Genomic DNA, 18,279 nt, shown 5'->3' with positions numbered 1-18,279 from the left:
ATTGTATCAATATTTTCTTCCATCGAACACTTAACAAACAGTAGGATTTTGCAAACACAATTGAAGAACCAGCAAGTTTGGTTTTGGGGTTTTTATTCTCTTGTTTTTTATGTGAAACATTTTGAATGTTACAACCTTAAAAGAAAGTTTGGTTATGACTGATAATATGTACAATACTTCAGATGTACAAACCCAAGACCACACTAGTGCAACAAAGTCAACACAGGTCGAGTGTCTTGCAAAATCTATGATATAAGACGTTTTAGATTATACATGGAATTCATTAGCTAATGAAAGCAAAAGATGAAAGGGATTATGTTTAGTAAAAAACTCTATTTTAACATTTTAAATAGTAATAGTCAAAAAGGCAACAAAATGTCGGCACAGTAAAAGCATGACAAAGAAGTAGTAACACAGTAATACAAATAATGAGAATGAAAAGTGAAACATCTAAAAGTTTGCAGAAATCTTGACGAAATCATGTTTCAGGTCCACGACGTGCATCTCGATTCTTTTGTGTAAATCATCCATTGACGTGGACACGGCGTCATACAGAGCCTGGACAGAGAGAAAAGAAACATGTTCGCCTCAGACCACGACAGGAAGAAAAGATAAACAGTGAGGTAAACTGTCGTCCTGAGTGTACCTGAGCTTTCTCCGTCTCTTTGCTGCACACGTCTCTCAGACTCTGGATCTTGGTCTTCAGCTGCAGCGTCTCTCTGGTGATCTCTTGGATTTTGTCGGCCATCTCCTCACGCTTCTGATGGATTTGGTTACACTGCCTGGTGAACAGGTAAGTTTAGGTTTTAAAGACTTTATTTTACAGAGCAAGGTTCCGAAATTCGATTTTTTACTGACTATTGTGTCAAGAGTGAGTTTCATACCCCAGAATGTCTTGAACGTGCTGCTCCTTCATCTCTTTCTTCATCTGTCTCCGGATGTTCTGTTTGGACTCCTTGTCCAGCTTCATGCTCTGAGCTCTCTTCAGCTGGGCCTCCTCCACACACAGGTTCTTCAGCTCCTTCTGCTTCTTCTCATACTGAGCAGTCAGCTCCTGGTACTGCACAAGCACAGATGCAAGACAGAATCACGACAAATGGGAACATGCTTCACACTGGATACATTACGAGGACAAATGCTTTAGCTAAAGTTAACTCTTCAATGGAGTGTGGTGAGCTGAGAGCTAAGAAGCTGAAACTCCTGAGAATTAGTGAAGGAGCTGATGGAAACACTCAAAAGTTTGATACAGGGAGAAATGACTGTCTTTGCAAGTCATGTATGGTACGGCCAAATGTAAACATCTGCTTGAGCAAGTTGTTGGCTGAAACCAGCTGTGAGCTGCATCATAATCATCATCACTACCATCTGACATCAGCTGACTCACCATCATTCACTTCATGTTTTTAGCCTAAATGTCTTCTACCAGAAGTAGCGATGCTACTGCACACCCCACGTGTACCCTTGGGTGACAGCTTGTGTGTGTGTGTGTATGGTTTTTTTTCTGTTGTTTTTTTACATTTGACGAATCGATCACCATTGACTTCATTATTATTTTCTTTATTATTATTATTATTAAGTATTGGATTTGGCTGCAACACTGTGAGTCTACTGAAAATGTTAACATTGTTTGCTTTAACAGACTTATTTGTTAATTTTGATTCTTCAACAGGTTATAAGTGACATTTTTCCTCCATAATGTATTTGCTGATGCTGATATAATTACTCATCAAGTGTTTTTTTGCTAATTGAATATGAATACAGAACTCTTGTACACATACCATCTCCTGTCTCTGCTTGGCGTTGTTCATGCTGCTCTCCAGGTCCTGCAGCAGGTTGTACATCTGCTGGATCTCCGCCTCCGTGTGAGTCACACTCTGCACCATGTTCTGCAGCTCCACCACTCGCTCATCTGTTTCTGTCTGAAGTCAGAACATCAAACTCTCATCACTCATCACATGTGAGTCTGACCTCAAACCCACACTGATCTCCCAGGTTTCTCTCTCACTTACAATGGAGTTCTTGATGTTTTTGACGTTCTCCCTCATCCTCTCCATCTGAGTCTTCAGCTCCTCAGGAGACTCCACGATCTGAGACTTGAGTTTGCTGATGTCTTCTTTCAGGTTGCTGACGTCCACTTTCATCTGGGCCTGTCTCACACACAGACACACACCTCTTTAATAGGAGGCCTTGGCTCTAACTGTATGTTGGTATTTGTTAGCTATCTCTCTGAGGAGGTTTGGGACGCCACCCCAAAGAATGACTTCATATTGTGAATTCTTTAATATTTAAGTCACAGTCACATACCAGTTTCTGAGACTTCTCTGCGATTTTGGTTTTCCACTCAGCGATGCAGTCGTTTTTCACATTCTGAAAGGAGACGAGTTGATTTGACTTTGACTTAACAGCTCACACGGCATCAGGCTTTATTCTGAGAAGAACAGCTCTATTCATGTAACTTCATTTATGTTTTTTTCTGACTGTGTTTCATCATCACTTACAACTTCCTGGCATTCATGCATGGTGGTGGCCTGTAGTTCAGACACTGTGGCCGCCAGCTCGTCTGCCTCAGCCTGCTGCTCCGGTGGGATGGTGCTGAACAAGGACAAAACACATATGTCAGTGTAGAGGACGTACAATTCACTGTCTTAATTCTTGGGATACTGCAAACATATTTATTAATAAACATGGGTTAATAAGAAAAGAATGAATTATAAATCTATAATGAAACTTACCTTCAGCAACAAGCTTAATTATTTTCAATATTACTTAATTCTAATATTCTTTCTAAACACTGTTTGTTTAATCTATGAGTGAAACGTGTCCACCGACAGTTCAGGGGGGTGTTTGAATTCGCTTCTTTTGTCGAGCAACTGTAAGTTTCCAAAATATCACATTGAAGGAAAATATGGAACTGAACTGAACTGGAGCATCACAAGCCAGTTAAGATTAAGTCTCTGAAGCTCAATGAAACCTTTTTAGGGACATCTTGACACAGAGAGTTTTATAGTCATATAGAAACCAAACAACTAGATCTTACGTCAGCATCTCAATCTTTTTCTCTGCTTCTCGATTGCCTCTGGTGTAGGTCTGCAGTCTGTCCACGTCTGCCCTCTGAAAACAGAGAAATGAGATGTTACAACACGTGAAACACACAGCAGGGTAATGGTTACTAGCTTGTAACGAAATAAAGAAGATTGGTGTTGAAAAAATGCCCTTATCAAGAAATATGGTGAGAGCCCATTCTTTAAAAAAGATCAAGATTAAAACATGATTGTAAAACAATATAGTCCTAACTCTGTATGAATCATCAATCACATCAAAAATATTTACCAGGATATTTTCAATAAATGTAGTTTTATTATATCTTGGTAAGTTACCACAAACTGTTTAGCAGAGGAATAGGTTGAGACTATTTACAGGAATGTGTTGTGCTTCAACAGAGTGTATGTTTGGGAACCTTTAAACTGTTTACTCTTGAGATACTATATCACTGGTGGGGGTTAGCAGTAAGCTAAAAGCTAACATTGATCCCTGTTCTGTCCAGTGTAACATACAAATTTGGCCTGCTTCTCCAAGACCAAGTCCATCCTCTGCTTCCTGAAGTGAAGGAAGTTCATGATTGCACTCAGAACAGTCAGAGTCTTCTGTTTCTCTGGAAAGGAACAAGAGTCCATTGTCAGAGGACTGGTTACAAGTACCTGTGCAGTAGCCAGTGAAATATGGGGGCATTTTGTTGTAATAAGATTTTGGAAAGAACTGAACTTACTTGGGGCTAGCAGGTCATTCAGTGAAAAATCATACACCAGGCACATGGGCAAAAACTGCCGCCTAAAAAGATTTACAAATGAAATTACATTACATACACAACACATTTGTTATAACACACTTGTAACAACAGTAACAGTTTATAATCTTTAGAGCATTTTCTGCTTAAAAGCAGCCATATAGAAAAGTAAGTACAGTAGAAATGTGATAAACTGAGATTCATCAATATGCATCAAATCGTGAATCATAATCCAATCGAATTATGAGGCTTGTGAAGAATCACATAAACCCATCACAGGCTGGTGCACACTGTGGACCTGTATATCCAGTAGATACGCTAAGAAAACTCACATGCGCATGTAGACGCTCATGATAGCAGTTGCTCCCTCATGATAAACTGGATACTGAATGTTCTCCAGAAGTGGAACCTGTTGGAAAACCAAAACCAAATCAAATGCATGAGGTGATGACACTGTGACATTCACTACATCATATCTTATACACATGTCAGGTGGTGAATGTGACATTTAGAATATAGACGAGCCTGCTTGGTTTAAAGTTGAAGTCAAGAGCTCTTTCGTAAAGTGGAACATGATTATTAAGGAACAGCTCTTACCATGGAGTGACACTCGGGTCGGAAACGATACAGGAGATGCAGCACTCTCATGTACAGTGTTTGAACTGCCTCTGGCTGTAAGAGAGAATAACTAATTGTTATGATAGTGGTCTGTAGATTATATGATCATAGATGATGACTGCAAATCAAACAGCATCTCCAACGCAAAAACCTGATGAAGTGCAGCCACATAAATATCCACAGTTGGTTTGACACCCAGTCTGAAAGGTGTGAACATAATGAAAGGACGTGTTTGGATCTTTTCCTCACATTTACACTAAAATACATTCCTTCCTCTTGATTATACTGGTTGACTTATGATCCCTTTCTAACGAGACCCCAGTGTAAGAGATGAGGGACGAAATCCTGAGTTATTATTCTGTGGAAAAGAATCAATCTGAATTTAGGGTGCAACTACCTCATATGGTTTTTTATCAGTTCATCTGCAGATCGCTCTCTCTCAATTAAATGAGTGTTGATAAAATGTTGCACAGCCTGAGGGGATGGACATGAGGGGATTACATGTTTTTGGTTTATTTAACCAACAGTCTAAATCATATAATATCCCTTGCTAGACACGTTTCTATCTGCGACAGGAGTTAGAAAACGTTCAAAACATACAATCACAGAATGCAGACACCTACAAACACCGGTGACCTGATCACTCTCCTGCGGACGGTGACCTGATCACTCTCCTGCAGACGGTGAGCAGATCACTCTCCTGCGGAGGGTGACCTGATCACTCTCCTGCGGAGGGTGACCTGATCACTCTCCTGCAGACGGTGAGCAGATCACTCTCCTGCAGACGGTGACCTGATCACTCTCCTGCAGACGGTGAGCAGATCACTCTCCTGCGGAGGGTGACCTGATCACTCTCCTGCAGACGGTGAGCAGATCACTCTCCTGCAGACGGTGACCTGATCACTCTCCTGCAGACGGTGAGCAGATCACTCTCCTGCGGAGGGTGAGCAGATCACTCTCCTGCGGACGGTGACCTGATCACTCTCCTGCGGACGGTGACCTGATCACTCTCCTGCGGACGGTGACCTGATCACTCTCCTGCGGACGGTGACCTGATCACTCTCCTGCGGACGGTGACCTGATCACTCTCCTGCGGACGGTGACCTGATCACTCTCCTGCGGACGGTGACCTGCTCACTCTCCTGCGGACGGTGACCTGCTCACTCTCCTGCGGACGGTGACCTGATCACTCTCCTGCGGAGGGTGACCTGATCACTCTCCTGCAGACGGTGAGCAGATCACTCTCCTGCGGACGGTGACCTGATCACTCTCCTGCGGACGGTGAGCAGATCACTCTCCTGCGGACGGTGACCTGATCACTCTCCTGCGGACGGTGACCTGATCACTCTCCTGCGGACGGTGACCTGATCACTCTCCTGCGGACGGTGACCTGATCACTCTCCTGCGGACGGTGACCTGATCACTCTCCTGCGGACGGTGACCTGATCACTCTCCTGCGGACGGTGACCTGATCACTTGTTTCCTTCTGAAGGTTCCTGGTGTGACAGCAGGAACAGAACGCAGCGGACGGTCGTTACCTTCGGAGCAGGAGTCAGGTCGCTCTTCGTGAAGTGTTTCGATTCTTGGCCGGTGAGAACCTCTGTCCGGTAAAAGTTCACTATCGCATCCGCGGTGTAGACGGGGAACGTGTTTTCAGTCATGGTCGCACCGTCGAACACAAAAAGCAAAACGCAAGAAAACTCCTCGGTCTCAACAGACACACAAAATTGGCGCCTTGAATAGACTTCCTTGTTGATTCGTAGACGGCGCGTCTGATTGGTCCATTTGTCCTTCTTCTTTTGTGATTGAGATGATACAGTGCTCGCCAGCGCCCTCTGTCGCGCTGGTTCTGCAAACAATAATACCTTGCATTGTGCATACTGCAAATGTACAATCAGATCAGAGTGATATTCACAACCGTAAAAACGACCTTATATATATATATATATATATATATGAACGAGATAGATACATAATATGAATACATAAATGCATGCATATCTATTTTGGTCTTTTATCTCAAATATCATTATTGTGATTTTCATTCATGCACTTCCTTCTGTATATTATCCATTTGTTTTCTTGTTTTGCAGCACTCTGTACGTTATGTTGAAAAGTGCTCTATAAACAAAGACATTATTACCCACATCTGATTTATTTGAGGAAGAATTACTCTGATGTTCTTTAATGGTGCATCGAAACGCATATTTCATCTGAGTCACCTGGCTCCAGTGGGATCATTCACTGCATGCTTTAAAAATATATAAAGAGAGAAGATCTTTGGTGCAAGAGTCGAACTACTGAATCTCAAAGGTTGTCATATTATTTAATGCATGTCTAATTTTATGTGAAGTGAGGCTTCTACCTCCCCTGTATATATATTTTTTTATAATTTGTATATGTATCTTTTCAATCTGTGCGAAAAAGAAATAAAAAGCTGAAGACACTAGTCTGTAGTTCACACTCCGGAGCAGTAGGAGGCGCTGATACACCACCGATGACACCAACTATGACACCAACTATGCACGTGACACAGTACGTACCGCGGCTGACCCGCCTGGACGCTGGATGTTAGCGGAGAGGTTCGTGTCCGTCACCTCGAAGTGAAACAGAAACAGTGTGTGGGATGAGTTAGTGTGGAGCTGGAAGCTTGGGGATCTGGGTGATGATGGCGGTGAACTGGGCGGACAGGCTCTCCGCTTTCTCCCGCAGCCCCTCTCGCTTCCTCTCGGGGACAACAGCCGAAGCTTTCCTGGCCGAGCTGCTCCGAGAGCTCCGCGATGACAGAGCCGGTTACAGCGTCAAGGTAAAATACAAACTATTCACGACTCTGTAGAAGCACGAGGCACATTTTAAAACACGTCGGAGTCAGGGAAACTTTAAAATCTCTTGTTTCGTTCTGCGACACAAGCTCCCGACACTCAGGTGTTTAACTGGAGTTCGGCACATTGCGTTCTGAACACAGTGCTGAGCTAATGTTATTTACACATTTGAAATAGATCAGTGTTGTGTGATTGACAATGATCAGGTTCCAGCTCCTGTGTGTGTTTGGATTGTTGCCTCGTCGTCTTCACTGATTTAAAAAGGAACCTCTTTGGGTTCAGTGTGTTAAAGTTGTCCGTTTGGCTATTTACTGAAATGATTCCATGATAGTAAATAATTCTAACATATACAAACACATGGGTGTACCCTAACCCAACTCTTTCAACAAAAAGGCTGTACTCATTCTTTTTTATTTGTATAACAATCAATCAAATCACATTTTATTAATAAAGGCCATATTCGCAAATCATAGGGCTTAAAGGTTCAGCGTGTAAGATTTAATTAATCAGATTGAATCAAGATTAATTAAGATTTAATCCTAGTGATGTTTTAACTGGTGTGTTTCATCTAAATTGTATGAATTGTAGTTTTCTTTACCCTAGAATGGGCTCTTTATATTTAAATACTTTATATTCATATGGAGGGGGGGTCCTCTCTGTGGAGGCCACCATGTTTTTTACTGTCCTCCAAACTGAACCAACTAAAGCGTTTTGAGTTATTATAAAAAATAAAACGTAGAAATCTCAGAGAGACGCATGTGAGGGATCCCTCTGCCAGGATGGACAGAAGTGAAATAGATGGCTTGAAACAAAGTTTACAACAGTAATGAGAAAAGACAGTGTCTAGCATAAATGGAGAGGTGTATCTATGTTTATAGTATTAATACAATAAGAGAGTATATATACTGTATGTATGAGTAATGTCTTAATCATAATCCCTAATGTTGCTGCAGCCCCGATCCTGGATCTGCGTAGAGAGGGTGTCTGCCTCCTGAACTGAAAGGTTTATGTGTATGAGTCACATGTTTCACTCTCTGCCAAGTTTTTAATTCTCATCTTTTACCTCCTCCCCAGGTCCTCCTGTTGTCTCCACTATGTGAGTACCCGACACTGTTGTGTCCCTCAGACTCTGTGGGCGAGGAGACAGCCCTGGAGCTCATGTCAGTGTTCGCCCAGTGCCCCCCCAAATCCGTCCAGTTTCGTTGTCATCTCCTGCTGGCCCTCACCTCTGTGCTCGTCTGCACCTCCTGTGTGAGCAGCCAGTCCCCGGCATCTCAAGATTTCCTGGACCTGCTCCTCCAGTTATCCCAGGACCCTGGTGACCTCCATGGCGACGGCGCTCTTCACTCTCTCCGAGCCACAGCTTGTGACTGTTTGCAGGAGCTAGAGGCTTGTTCTCCCAGTTATCTCTCCCAGCACATTGAGCTCTTGGGTGCGCTCAGGCAGAGAGAAACCTCCAGGTTCCACCAGGCTTACACAGGACTTTACACTCTGGTGCTTAGGAATGCTGTGTATCAGCTCACCCAGGAAACTGGAGCTGGTGCCGAGCAACTCAAAGCTTTTCTGGGAGGGAACACATCAGTTGCATGGGAAGCAGAACAGGAGTCAGGCCTGACAAATAACACAGACTCTGGCGTAATGTTCTCTCTCATCCTGGGGCCCATGGGTTCAGTGCCCACCCTCCAGACTGGGTCTGACTGTAAGGAGCTGCGTTCAATCCTGTCTGCCCTCCTGGAGGAGTCCTACCTCCTCACTCCTTTGTGTCAGGCTGCGCTGCTTCATAGACTGACAGAGCTGGTTGCCATGGTCCCTGGTGTCCCTCCAGCCATATTCAGAGCTCAGCTGCTGCGACTGCTGGGCACGAGCAAGGTTTGTGTCAAATGGAATGAAGTGAAAAATACTTTGTCACAGTTTTTCCTATTTAAATCTTGGTGAATTAAAGGTCCAGTGTGTAAGATTTAGGTGAAAGGGATCTATTGGCAGAAATTTAATGTAGAATAATCCTCATGATGTTTTCACTAGTTTGTTTCATCTAAATTGTATGAATTGTAGTTTTCTTTACCCCAGAAAAGGCTCTTTATATTTCAATACTTTATATTTACATCGAGTGGACCCTCTCAACAGAGGCCGCCATGTTTTTTACATTAGTCCAGACTGGACAAATTAAACACCTTTTGAGTTTTTATGAAAACTGAAGGTTCTTCTTCATGTTGGGAAGGAGAGGGTGAGGTGAGGGGTGTTCAGCTGCAACATGCAATTTCAACACTAAATATCACTTAAGTCTACAGACTGTACCTTTAAGTAAATGAAGCCACTTTTTGGCAATAACTCCAGAGGATGGCAGCACAATTGTGTCTGGACTTTCTCTGGAGTTTCCCTTTCACACATGAACAACGCAGAAGATTTTCCGTTCAGGGTGATCACAGCAACAGAAATCTCTGGAGCGTTCAGATGAGGGGTGGCGCATCATGCAGAGGCAGGAAGTAACGTATTTATTCCCCTGGGGAGATCAGATTTTTGTTTTCAGCACATCAACACTGACGTCAGCCCTCTTGATATCTTTGTCTGTGTCTTTTATGTGTGTGGCTCTGCTTTTTCATCCGGAGGCCTGAACTACAAAGCAGGATTTGCAGTTATCAGGGTAACTTCAAGCTAACTTCAGGGTTTTCAGTCCGAAGAAGATTTTTAATATTTTTTTCCTTCCCTTTAAGTAGGTTTAGCCAATAAAATTAAAAATGTATTTGGAATTGGGGATAGATAGTTTACAGATTTACCTTGACAGCTGGTTGGTTAAGTCCATCTCTGCTGCTAGTTATTGCAAACGTATCCACCACAGTGTTTCCTCAGAGTCAGTGCAGACAGTGTGTGTCAAACTAAAGCTCATCATAGAGGCGACATCATCTCTTATCCAAGAGGCTTCTTCCGTTTAGTTCGACAGGTCTTGTTAGCAAAGAACAGAATCATATCTCGTGGCCCGGAGTTATTTATCTCGTTCCCACACGTTATTATATTGTGTTCACGAATATATTTTTTCGGAAACGTCACGGGGGGGGGGGGCTCCGTAACTTCAAGATTCACAGAGTCAGAGATTTTTTACCAGCTGTTCTTCCTGTATTTAGCAGCTGTGACTGTGTTTCTTTTAGTCTGGATAATGTGTTTGTTCTCCTTGTATTTTTTTAAAATGCTAGTTTGAACTTGCAGAAGATGCAGCTCTGCTGTCAGTACAGTTGTCCATGTCGATGATTGGTCATATGCTGCAAACCCCGCCTCTTTCATGTGCACGCACTCAGATCTAGAGAAGGAAAGCCTGGGTTGATTTAACGAGTTGGTAAAACCCGGATATCCCAAAGATATCCTGGGTATGTTGAACTTGCATCGTAGTACAGGCCCCTGGTGTATCTGTCTTGTGTCTGCTGTGTGTTAGAAGCATCATCAACACGCCCATCCTCAGTAAATCCTCCAGAGGTTATCTTGCTCAGTTTTTACTCGGGGCTGGCTGGAGGAACTCTGGAGAAAGTATACATCCAGCCCCTATGGAGTTCAGTGTATGTGTGAAAGCAGCTGTATCAAAATTAAAAACCATTCAAAATGTGTGATTAAATGTTTTGGAAATCTAAGTACAGACCAGTACTGAACTGTGTATTTCCTAAACTGTTGAGTTATTATTTTAAAGCTCCTTTGTTGTGAGAACTTTGTTCTGGAGACTCAAAATAAATCTTTGTCCTTCCAGGTTTGTCTCCTCCACACCACTCTGCTGATGAAGTGTGCATTCACAGACAGCCTGTTCAGCGCCGAGGACGAAGTGTTCATCCTCAAGCGACTGGTCGTGCTCTCCCAGCACCCACTGCTGAGTATGCCCGAGAAGCTCTTCTACATGGACTGCATCCTGCACTTCCCTGAGAACCGCCCGATCAGCTGCAGCGACGGAGACGAGACGCTCCCTGTGCTGCTGACTCCCCGGCTGGCCTTGGCTCTAATGCCCACTGTGTTCAACGACAGCGCCACCATGCTGGCCCGACTCAACCTGCTGTCCCTGGTCTACCTGGAGGAGGGAGAGGAAGGGGATGGGGGAGAGGGCAGGGGGCTGGCCAACCTCTACGAACACCTCATGTCGCTGCTACACATCGTGGAGAGCGGAGGCAGCAGAGAGATTATCGTCACTTTCTTCAGGGCCGCCTTCCTCTTCCTTTTGCACTTCTCCCACATGGAGCGCTACTCGAGCAGCCTGGTGGAAAAGCTGTGTGAGCTCTACCTCCACCACACTCAGCTGGCCCCGCACCTCATCAGCCTGGCCGACCACACACAGGACAGGCTGTCTGAGTCGAACTGGGCGGAGGAGCTCTTGAAAGCACTGCAGGGAGTCATCACTGAGGCCCCGCTCGCCCAGCTCAACTTACAGGACCTCCGCTCTCACCTCAAGATGCTGGCACGAGTGGCGGAAGAAGGAAAAATCCCCCAGCGCAGCACCCTGAGCTTTCTGTCCAGCATCATCGCTCCATCGACCTCCTCGCTGTGTGTAAGCGGCGACTGGCGTCTGGGGACCAGCCTGCTGGGAGTTTGCCGCCGCCTGCTCGTCCATCCCAGCCTGGACTCGCTGCTTCTCCCCCTGGCCGACATCCTGCAGGATCTCACCTGCCGCTACAGAGACACAGACATCCAGGACCATGCCCGTCTCTACTATACCCTCCTCACCACGCTGTCCCGGGAGAAGCTGACCGGGGTGTTAGCGCAGGGTGCGACCGAGGGAGGACGGCAGGTCAAGAAGCGATCGCTGTCGAGCATCGTGGCTGATAGCGAGGGGCTGAGAAGTGCGCTAACCATTCACCAGACGGACAAAGCAATATTCCACGTGGTTGAGGTGAATTCTGAGCCACAACAAGAAACACAAGCAGATAAAGAAGGTGACTTAAGCCAGAGTGAGACTGACAGATGCCCAGATGAGGTGAAGGCAGCACTGGAAACCTACAGACTTCAGTTCAATGACCCTGACTTTGCCTCAGAAATTACCTTGAGCTACCAACTGGCTCACATTCAGCCTTACGACCCCCGCTTTGATCAGCTCTTCAGCATCCGCCTGCACGTCAACCGCACAGATGACCACTATGAAGAGCTGAGCGACATCAGTGTCCCCTGCCTTTTCACGGAGAGGTCGTCACCGGTGGTGAAGCTGCGGCTGAAGCCTCTGCGTCCCTACCCCACCACCCTTCAAGCCAGCGCCATCTTTACCACACAGGACGGGCTCTCGTGGCACACCATCCTGCCGGACATCCACGTGGCGTTCCAGCAGGTCTTCAGGCCCCTGCCTGCTCCCTCAGCCTGGGGTCGTGGCGGCAAACTTCACCTCTTTGAGGGATTATGGGATGAGTTGTGCTCGGAGGGCGGGGACTGTGCTACCAGTCTCTTCTGCTGCCAGCTAAAGGAGGCAGCGCTGAGGTCCTTGGTGGAGAAACACTTCCTCCCCTACCTTATTTCAGACTGGTCCCATAAAGAAGAGTTTAAAGTGCTTTTCTTCCTCCCCCCCAAGTCTCATGTGCTGCTGAAAATCTCCACAGAGGAAGACGCCGTGCACTTCGACATCGCCACAGATGACTGGCAGCTTTTGCCACACATAACTTCTTATTTACTGACAATCACTTCCTCACAGGACGACAGTCAGAGCTGACTGTGGCACGTCTTTTAAAAAAAAAAAACCTAATGAGCTGGCTTTTAACAAAGATCATTTAGTGTTTGTCTGCACTTTAATAAATTAAATTGTACTAACAGAAGACGGATGATTTCAAATAAAGTTATTGCACTTTTGTTTTGTTGACCTGAGATTAAACAGATGATTTTATTCACCAAATGAAGTCCCAACCTTATTGGCAGCATCTACAAAATAAATCATTCACTTTGAGTTGCACAGGATAATGACGATAACTAGCTTACAAAAGCTGCAGCCCTGTATGATACTGAGGTTGTGACTATACAAACTAAAACGTGTTGTAATGCATGACTGTGTTCACTTAAGGCAGTACATGAAAGCCACTGAGACACTCTGACATTTTGATATCAGTGATTGATATCAGTGATTCCAATCCACATCTGGATTCGTCTCAGTTCAAACTGATGTTCATTAAAAGTAGAATTAGTCTCCAGCATGTGTCCTTGATAAGTCCAGTCCTCTTTTCAGTCCAGCTTCAGCAGTGCTTTACTCAGAGAGGCCTTTGAAGTTGGGTTCTGTGCAAGGTGGTAAAGCGGTCTGCTGGCTGATGAGCTTGTTCATGATGGCAATCTCTGCATCCCTCTTCTCCACCTCGTCTACAGGGGTCCAGGACATGTCATGTTGGAGTTTGAACGCACCGACAAATGGGTGAGGGCAACTTGGGCCCCATTCCTTCAGAGGAGCAGACAAAAGAGGTGATATTAGGACGAGATTTGACACCATTCCTTCAATAAATCATGTCATTACCTGTTAACATACCTAAGTGCTTCCACATATTCTAAACCAGAGTATGTGTATTGTCTTTCTGACCTGCACTGTCATGTTGAGGACATAGATTCTATTTATCTATAAAAACACTAATCTAAAAACTTCTTCCACAGCAGCAGCAGTAAACATGTCTGTTATATGTTCCTCTACAACAGCTATTTATCACCATAACATAATCTCTTCCTCCCCATATTAGTTACGACCGTCAACATTCAATGACGAGTGTAGCTGTGCTGTAACTGGCCGAATCCAACCCAAGCAGCCTGTGTTTTGGACGCCTGCTCACTATCAGCTGCCTCCTGGGTTAAATGAACTTTGGACACCAAACCCCCAACCATGTGAGGCAAGCCATTCATATGTATTAAGTGACAGGTTCTGTGCTGACATTTTGTAACTCCTGTCCACACAGGGTGACGTAACATTTAAAGGGTCAGTGTGTAGAATGCACTGGTGAAGTGTCATCTTGCAGCAGGACACCCCTCACCTCACCCTCCTCTTCCAAACCTTAAAGAACCTGTGGAAACCTTCAGTTGTCATAAAGTTTGTTCAGTTTGGACTATTGTAAAAAAACATGGCGGCCTCAGTAGAGAGGACCCGCTCCTGATGTACATATTACGTATTTAAATGTAAAGGGTCCATTCTGGAGTAAAGAAAACGACAAATTGGACAATTTAGATGAAACACTTGTGAAAACATCACTAGGACTATTTGTGTTCAATTCCTGCCAATAGATCCCTTTCACCTAAATCTTACACACTGGACCTTTAAGACAGATTAACAACCTGGTATTAGTATGTGTCATTACAATGCAGACCTTAGGGGAGATAATGGAGAAGTACTTCTGCCCAGATGGCCGCTGATAGAGGTAGTACATGGTGCCTGGCTTCTTCACTATGTTACAGGCAGCGTGGTGGAGGTCAGCATCTCTTTTAGCCTCTTCCAAAACCTAGAAGAAAGAAGAAAAACGTGTCTGCTCTTATAATATATGTCACACTAACAATAACTCATTCCCTCAGTATGATCACAGGAGCTTTTGTAGTGCTCATACCTTGGGATCTGGAATCCTTTAACAGATCTACAAATATATATGATATGATATATATATCTATATGATATCTTTTAAATTGAACTAGTTTGGGCATTCTGACACAATCATCTATAAGATATCTTGCGTAGAATTTCAGAAACAAGACATGACTGCAGGATTTGTTCACTGTTGCTCTATATCAGGGGTCACCACATGGTGCCCATGGGCACCAGGTAGCCCCAAGGACTACATGAGTAGCCCGCAGGCCTGTTCTAAAAATAACACCACTCACCAGTGAGCTGCGTCTAAAATGTGACATGCGTTTCTCATAACATTTAATTATTTATTTTTTATGCTGTCGAATTTTTATTGTCATGTTGAAGTTGACTATTGACTATGATTTGTTAAAAGGGCTGGTCAGTGGCTGGTGAAAATGGGACATTTTTCTAATGAGATGTAGAAGTGATCATCTGAAAATGTAAACAATTGCTGAGATTAATAGAAATTAAGTGTTGAATATTGATATTATCTGTTTCCCACCTTGTTAAGTCATTGTTGATAATTATTGTGAGAAATCATTAACGTGATCAGTGTCTTCACATAGATGAGTATCAGTTATCATTAATAACAATATATAACTAAAGGCGAACTGAGCAAATGTGTTATTTCAGAAGAGTGTATCAAACTGGTAGCCCTTCGTATGACTCAGTACCCATGAAGTAGCTCTCAGTTTCTAAAAGGTTGGTGACCCCTGCTGTAGACACTCACCTTTCTCGCCTGCTCCTGTAGGTACCTGATCTGGTCAGCGATGACTGTCAGTTTGTTGGAAGCGTTGGCTTTGATGAAATCGTCTCCCTAACAAACACAGTTAAGTATGTTTACAATAGATAACCACAGATTCGTCGTGTAAATATAAGCTCAACCTACAAACCTCAGTCCTCACCTTTTGTACTTGAGCTGCCAGGGCCACCAGGTCCATGGGGTCCCCCACTCTGTTGGTCTGGTAGGAGCTGACCAGTTCCAGGCCGCCGGGGGCGCTGCTGCTCTCAACCAGAGTGGCTGCAGAAAACACAGTTACATCACACGTTCATGTAACTGATTCACCAGAGGTAACGTGCTGACAGCTAATGCCAACATATCTGATGTAATATACTTCATGTGTGAGACGTTCTAATCTAACACTGCTACCTTGTGTTCTATAACTACAGCTACTGTCTCCATGTTTCATCTATGACACAGTAATACATCTGTTGTTACTCTGCTGCAAACATCGAGCTCTTCACTACAGTGAGAGGAACTCCGTCCATTGATTTCATGTCAAATGCAGCAGTGATTCTGTTTCCTACGTCTTCAACAACAGGACGTGAGTGTGCAGCTGGTTCTCTAAAGCTACAGTTCGATACCTGTGGAGGTGTTGTCGGGTCTGCTGAGGCTGACCGTCCTGTCCATGGTCTCTTCTTCTGCACAGCTTCCTCAGATGTTGCTCTCTCCGTCCACACCAGCTGCTTTTGTAACCAGCCAATGTTTGACCATACCGGAGGAGCCCACGGGGTCCTACATGTCCCACGTTTAGCCACAATAGCAGTCGTGATAGTGCCTGTGTAAAAGACTTTGAAATTAAACTCCGTTTTTAGAGTTTTCTTCAGCAAACAATTTATGTTTGCAATGTTTTGTTTTTTAAATAGTAAGGTATATAAAATAACAACGTTTTGATGTTGAATTCTATCATCATGACAATTCGGATTTATTTCAGGCACGCCACAAACAGCCCCGTCCTGCCTCAGAACATTTAAACAGACGAGATGTGTCACCGTTGAAAACACACGTTTTTAAGAAACAGACAGGATTCAGGATAGAGTCACATTAAACAATGTTGTGAAGTTTCCATCAACGAGCAGCTTCTCATGACTCGTTAAACCCGCTGACTTATTAAATACTATAAATGAAGCCAGATCTACGTCATCCTCTAACTTTCTGTTACATTGCTCCAGCGAGCATTTACCCATGATCCATTGCGGGCGTATTTACAACACGTTTAGATCATTATACAATATGAATTACATACATTTAGTTTGAAAGAGTAGTAGAAAGTGTTTCTCCCATCACCTAAGTATCTCTGCTATCGTTAACAGTGGGTCAAAAAAACCATCAGGTTTAATATAAAGCTGTGTCCTTAAATTTCTCCATTAATGAAACATTAATCTGCTTAGTTTCATTAAGAATATGAAAAAAAGGTAATTTTTATTTTGTCACTGCGAAGAAACTCTCCTGACAGTATACAACATGCTAATATTAAAGGTCCAGTGTGTCAGATTTAGGGGAAAGGGCAGAAGTTTAATATAAACCAATCATGTGTAATCATCTACTCTACCAATTGTTGTTTTCTTTATATGTACAATGGGCAGATAAGTTGCTTCAATTAGACAAAGATTAGTTAAATTGTGGACATAAGAGAAGTTCACTGTGACTACCTATGTATTGTTTCTTATCTACATCTTTGTTTGTTTGTTTTTACATTATTAGAATTAGAATGTGGGTAAAGTCAAAAGGGGGCTCTGACTTTGAAGTTGCAGACCAATGGGTTGAAATTATTTGACTTCCACAGACTGAGAAAAAGATTGCTATATATATATATATATATATTGTTTTATTTTCTTATTATTATAAGATACATTTTGTATTACAAGATATATCTCTTGATCAAGCTATGTTGGTATGTTGTGAAACTGAGTTGAAATAATAATACAAGCATGAGCAAAATGTGCTCTTATATTTCCCCTGTTGTGTTTGTAGACCTTGAGCATTGAAAAGCAAGAACAGATTGTGCCTGTGTTATTTTGCACTTAGGCCTATGTCTATTTGCAAGGGAAAGCCATGAAAGTTTCAGTGGGCAGGTTCTAACAGGTCTGTGTCTCCCATGTTAAATCCATGCAATGTAGTTTGAGCAGCTCTGAGTTTGATATGTGTGGTGAACAAACTGAGTACATCAGTTCAGAGGAAAACTGTTCAAAGCTGGCATCATAATTTGCTCTTTCAACTTAAATGATGAAATATCCATGTTACAATTAATATTATTAATTAGCTGTAGGTGAATTAATATTTCACCCACAGCTGTATCTGGGAGTCCCTATGTACAGTCTATGGGGAATCTAGTTGACAGACAGTAAAAACAACAGCTTAGTTTGGAGGAAGCAATGATAAAGGTGATAATAATGGCTGTGAGGATTTCCCTGCGATTTAAGTTGATATGTAATAGATTTTTAATTTTTAATTTAATTTAAATTTAAAATGTCATTAATTTATTGTAGGCTACTGAGATCAGTCCTAACTTAGTCCTCGCACACCGTGAGCCACAGTTGGACTGTCTTCAACAAACGTGTTCAACCAACTTGTACAAACACTTCATGTGCTCGACACAGATAATTCCCAGCTTAAGTGACAGTATAAACAGACACGTAGATAAATAGATGCTACAAAAAATAAAGCAGTATCAAAAAAGTATAAATGATTTCAATATGAGAAAAGGAAAGAAAAGAAAGCGTGGCAAGCAGTTAGTCTT

General features: G+C 43.3%; 3 protein-coding genes across 3 annotated transcripts; 1 reads left to right on the top strand and 2 right to left on the bottom strand.

The window, feature by feature from the left end:
- Positions 1-76: 76 nt before the first annotated feature.
- Positions 77-6,178, bottom strand: nuf2 (UF2 component of NDC80 kinetochore complex). Its single transcript, XM_069513403.1, has 13 exons — positions 5,941-6,178; positions 4,382-4,456; positions 4,117-4,193; positions 3,767-3,828; positions 3,555-3,652; positions 3,038-3,111; positions 2,499-2,592; positions 2,305-2,367; positions 2,010-2,147; positions 1,779-1,919; positions 885-1,060; positions 647-782; positions 77-558 (listed from the first exon to the last, which is right to left on the bottom strand). The coding sequence occupies exons 1-13, from the start codon at positions 6,061-6,063 to the stop codon at positions 451-453; spliced, it is 1,365 nt and encodes a 454-aa protein (XP_069369504.1). The 5' UTR covers positions 6,064-6,178; the 3' UTR covers positions 77-450.
- A 739-nt stretch (positions 6,179-6,917) lies between these two features.
- On the top strand, positions 6,918-13,066 carry ap5b1 (adaptor related protein complex 5 subunit beta 1). The gene is made up of 3 exons (XM_020087025.2): positions 6,918-7,208; positions 8,299-9,093; positions 10,955-13,066. The coding sequence occupies exons 1-3, from the start codon at positions 7,068-7,070 to the stop codon at positions 12,884-12,886; spliced, it is 2,868 nt and encodes a 955-aa protein (XP_019942584.2). The 5' UTR covers positions 6,918-7,067; the 3' UTR covers positions 12,887-13,066.
- c2h1orf50 (chromosome 2 C1orf50 homolog) lies at positions 13,020-16,353 on the bottom strand. The gene is made up of 5 exons (XM_020087055.2): positions 16,124-16,353; positions 15,664-15,779; positions 15,489-15,575; positions 14,508-14,639; positions 13,020-13,597 (listed from the first exon to the last, which is right to left on the bottom strand). The coding sequence occupies exons 1-5, from the start codon at positions 16,167-16,169 to the stop codon at positions 13,412-13,414; spliced, it is 567 nt and encodes a 188-aa protein (XP_019942614.2). The 5' UTR covers positions 16,170-16,353; the 3' UTR covers positions 13,020-13,411.
- Positions 16,354-18,279: the final 1,926 nt, after the last annotated feature.

Source organism: Paralichthys olivaceus, chromosome 2, assembly GCF_024713975.1.
Source record: "Paralichthys olivaceus isolate ysfri-2021 chromosome 2, ASM2471397v2, whole genome shotgun sequence".
In the NCBI taxonomy this organism is placed as follows: domain Eukaryota; kingdom Metazoa; phylum Chordata; class Actinopteri; order Pleuronectiformes; family Paralichthyidae; genus Paralichthys; species Paralichthys olivaceus.
The sequence above is the reverse complement of the archived record's forward strand: the minus strand, read 5'-3'. Positions and strand labels throughout refer to the sequence as shown.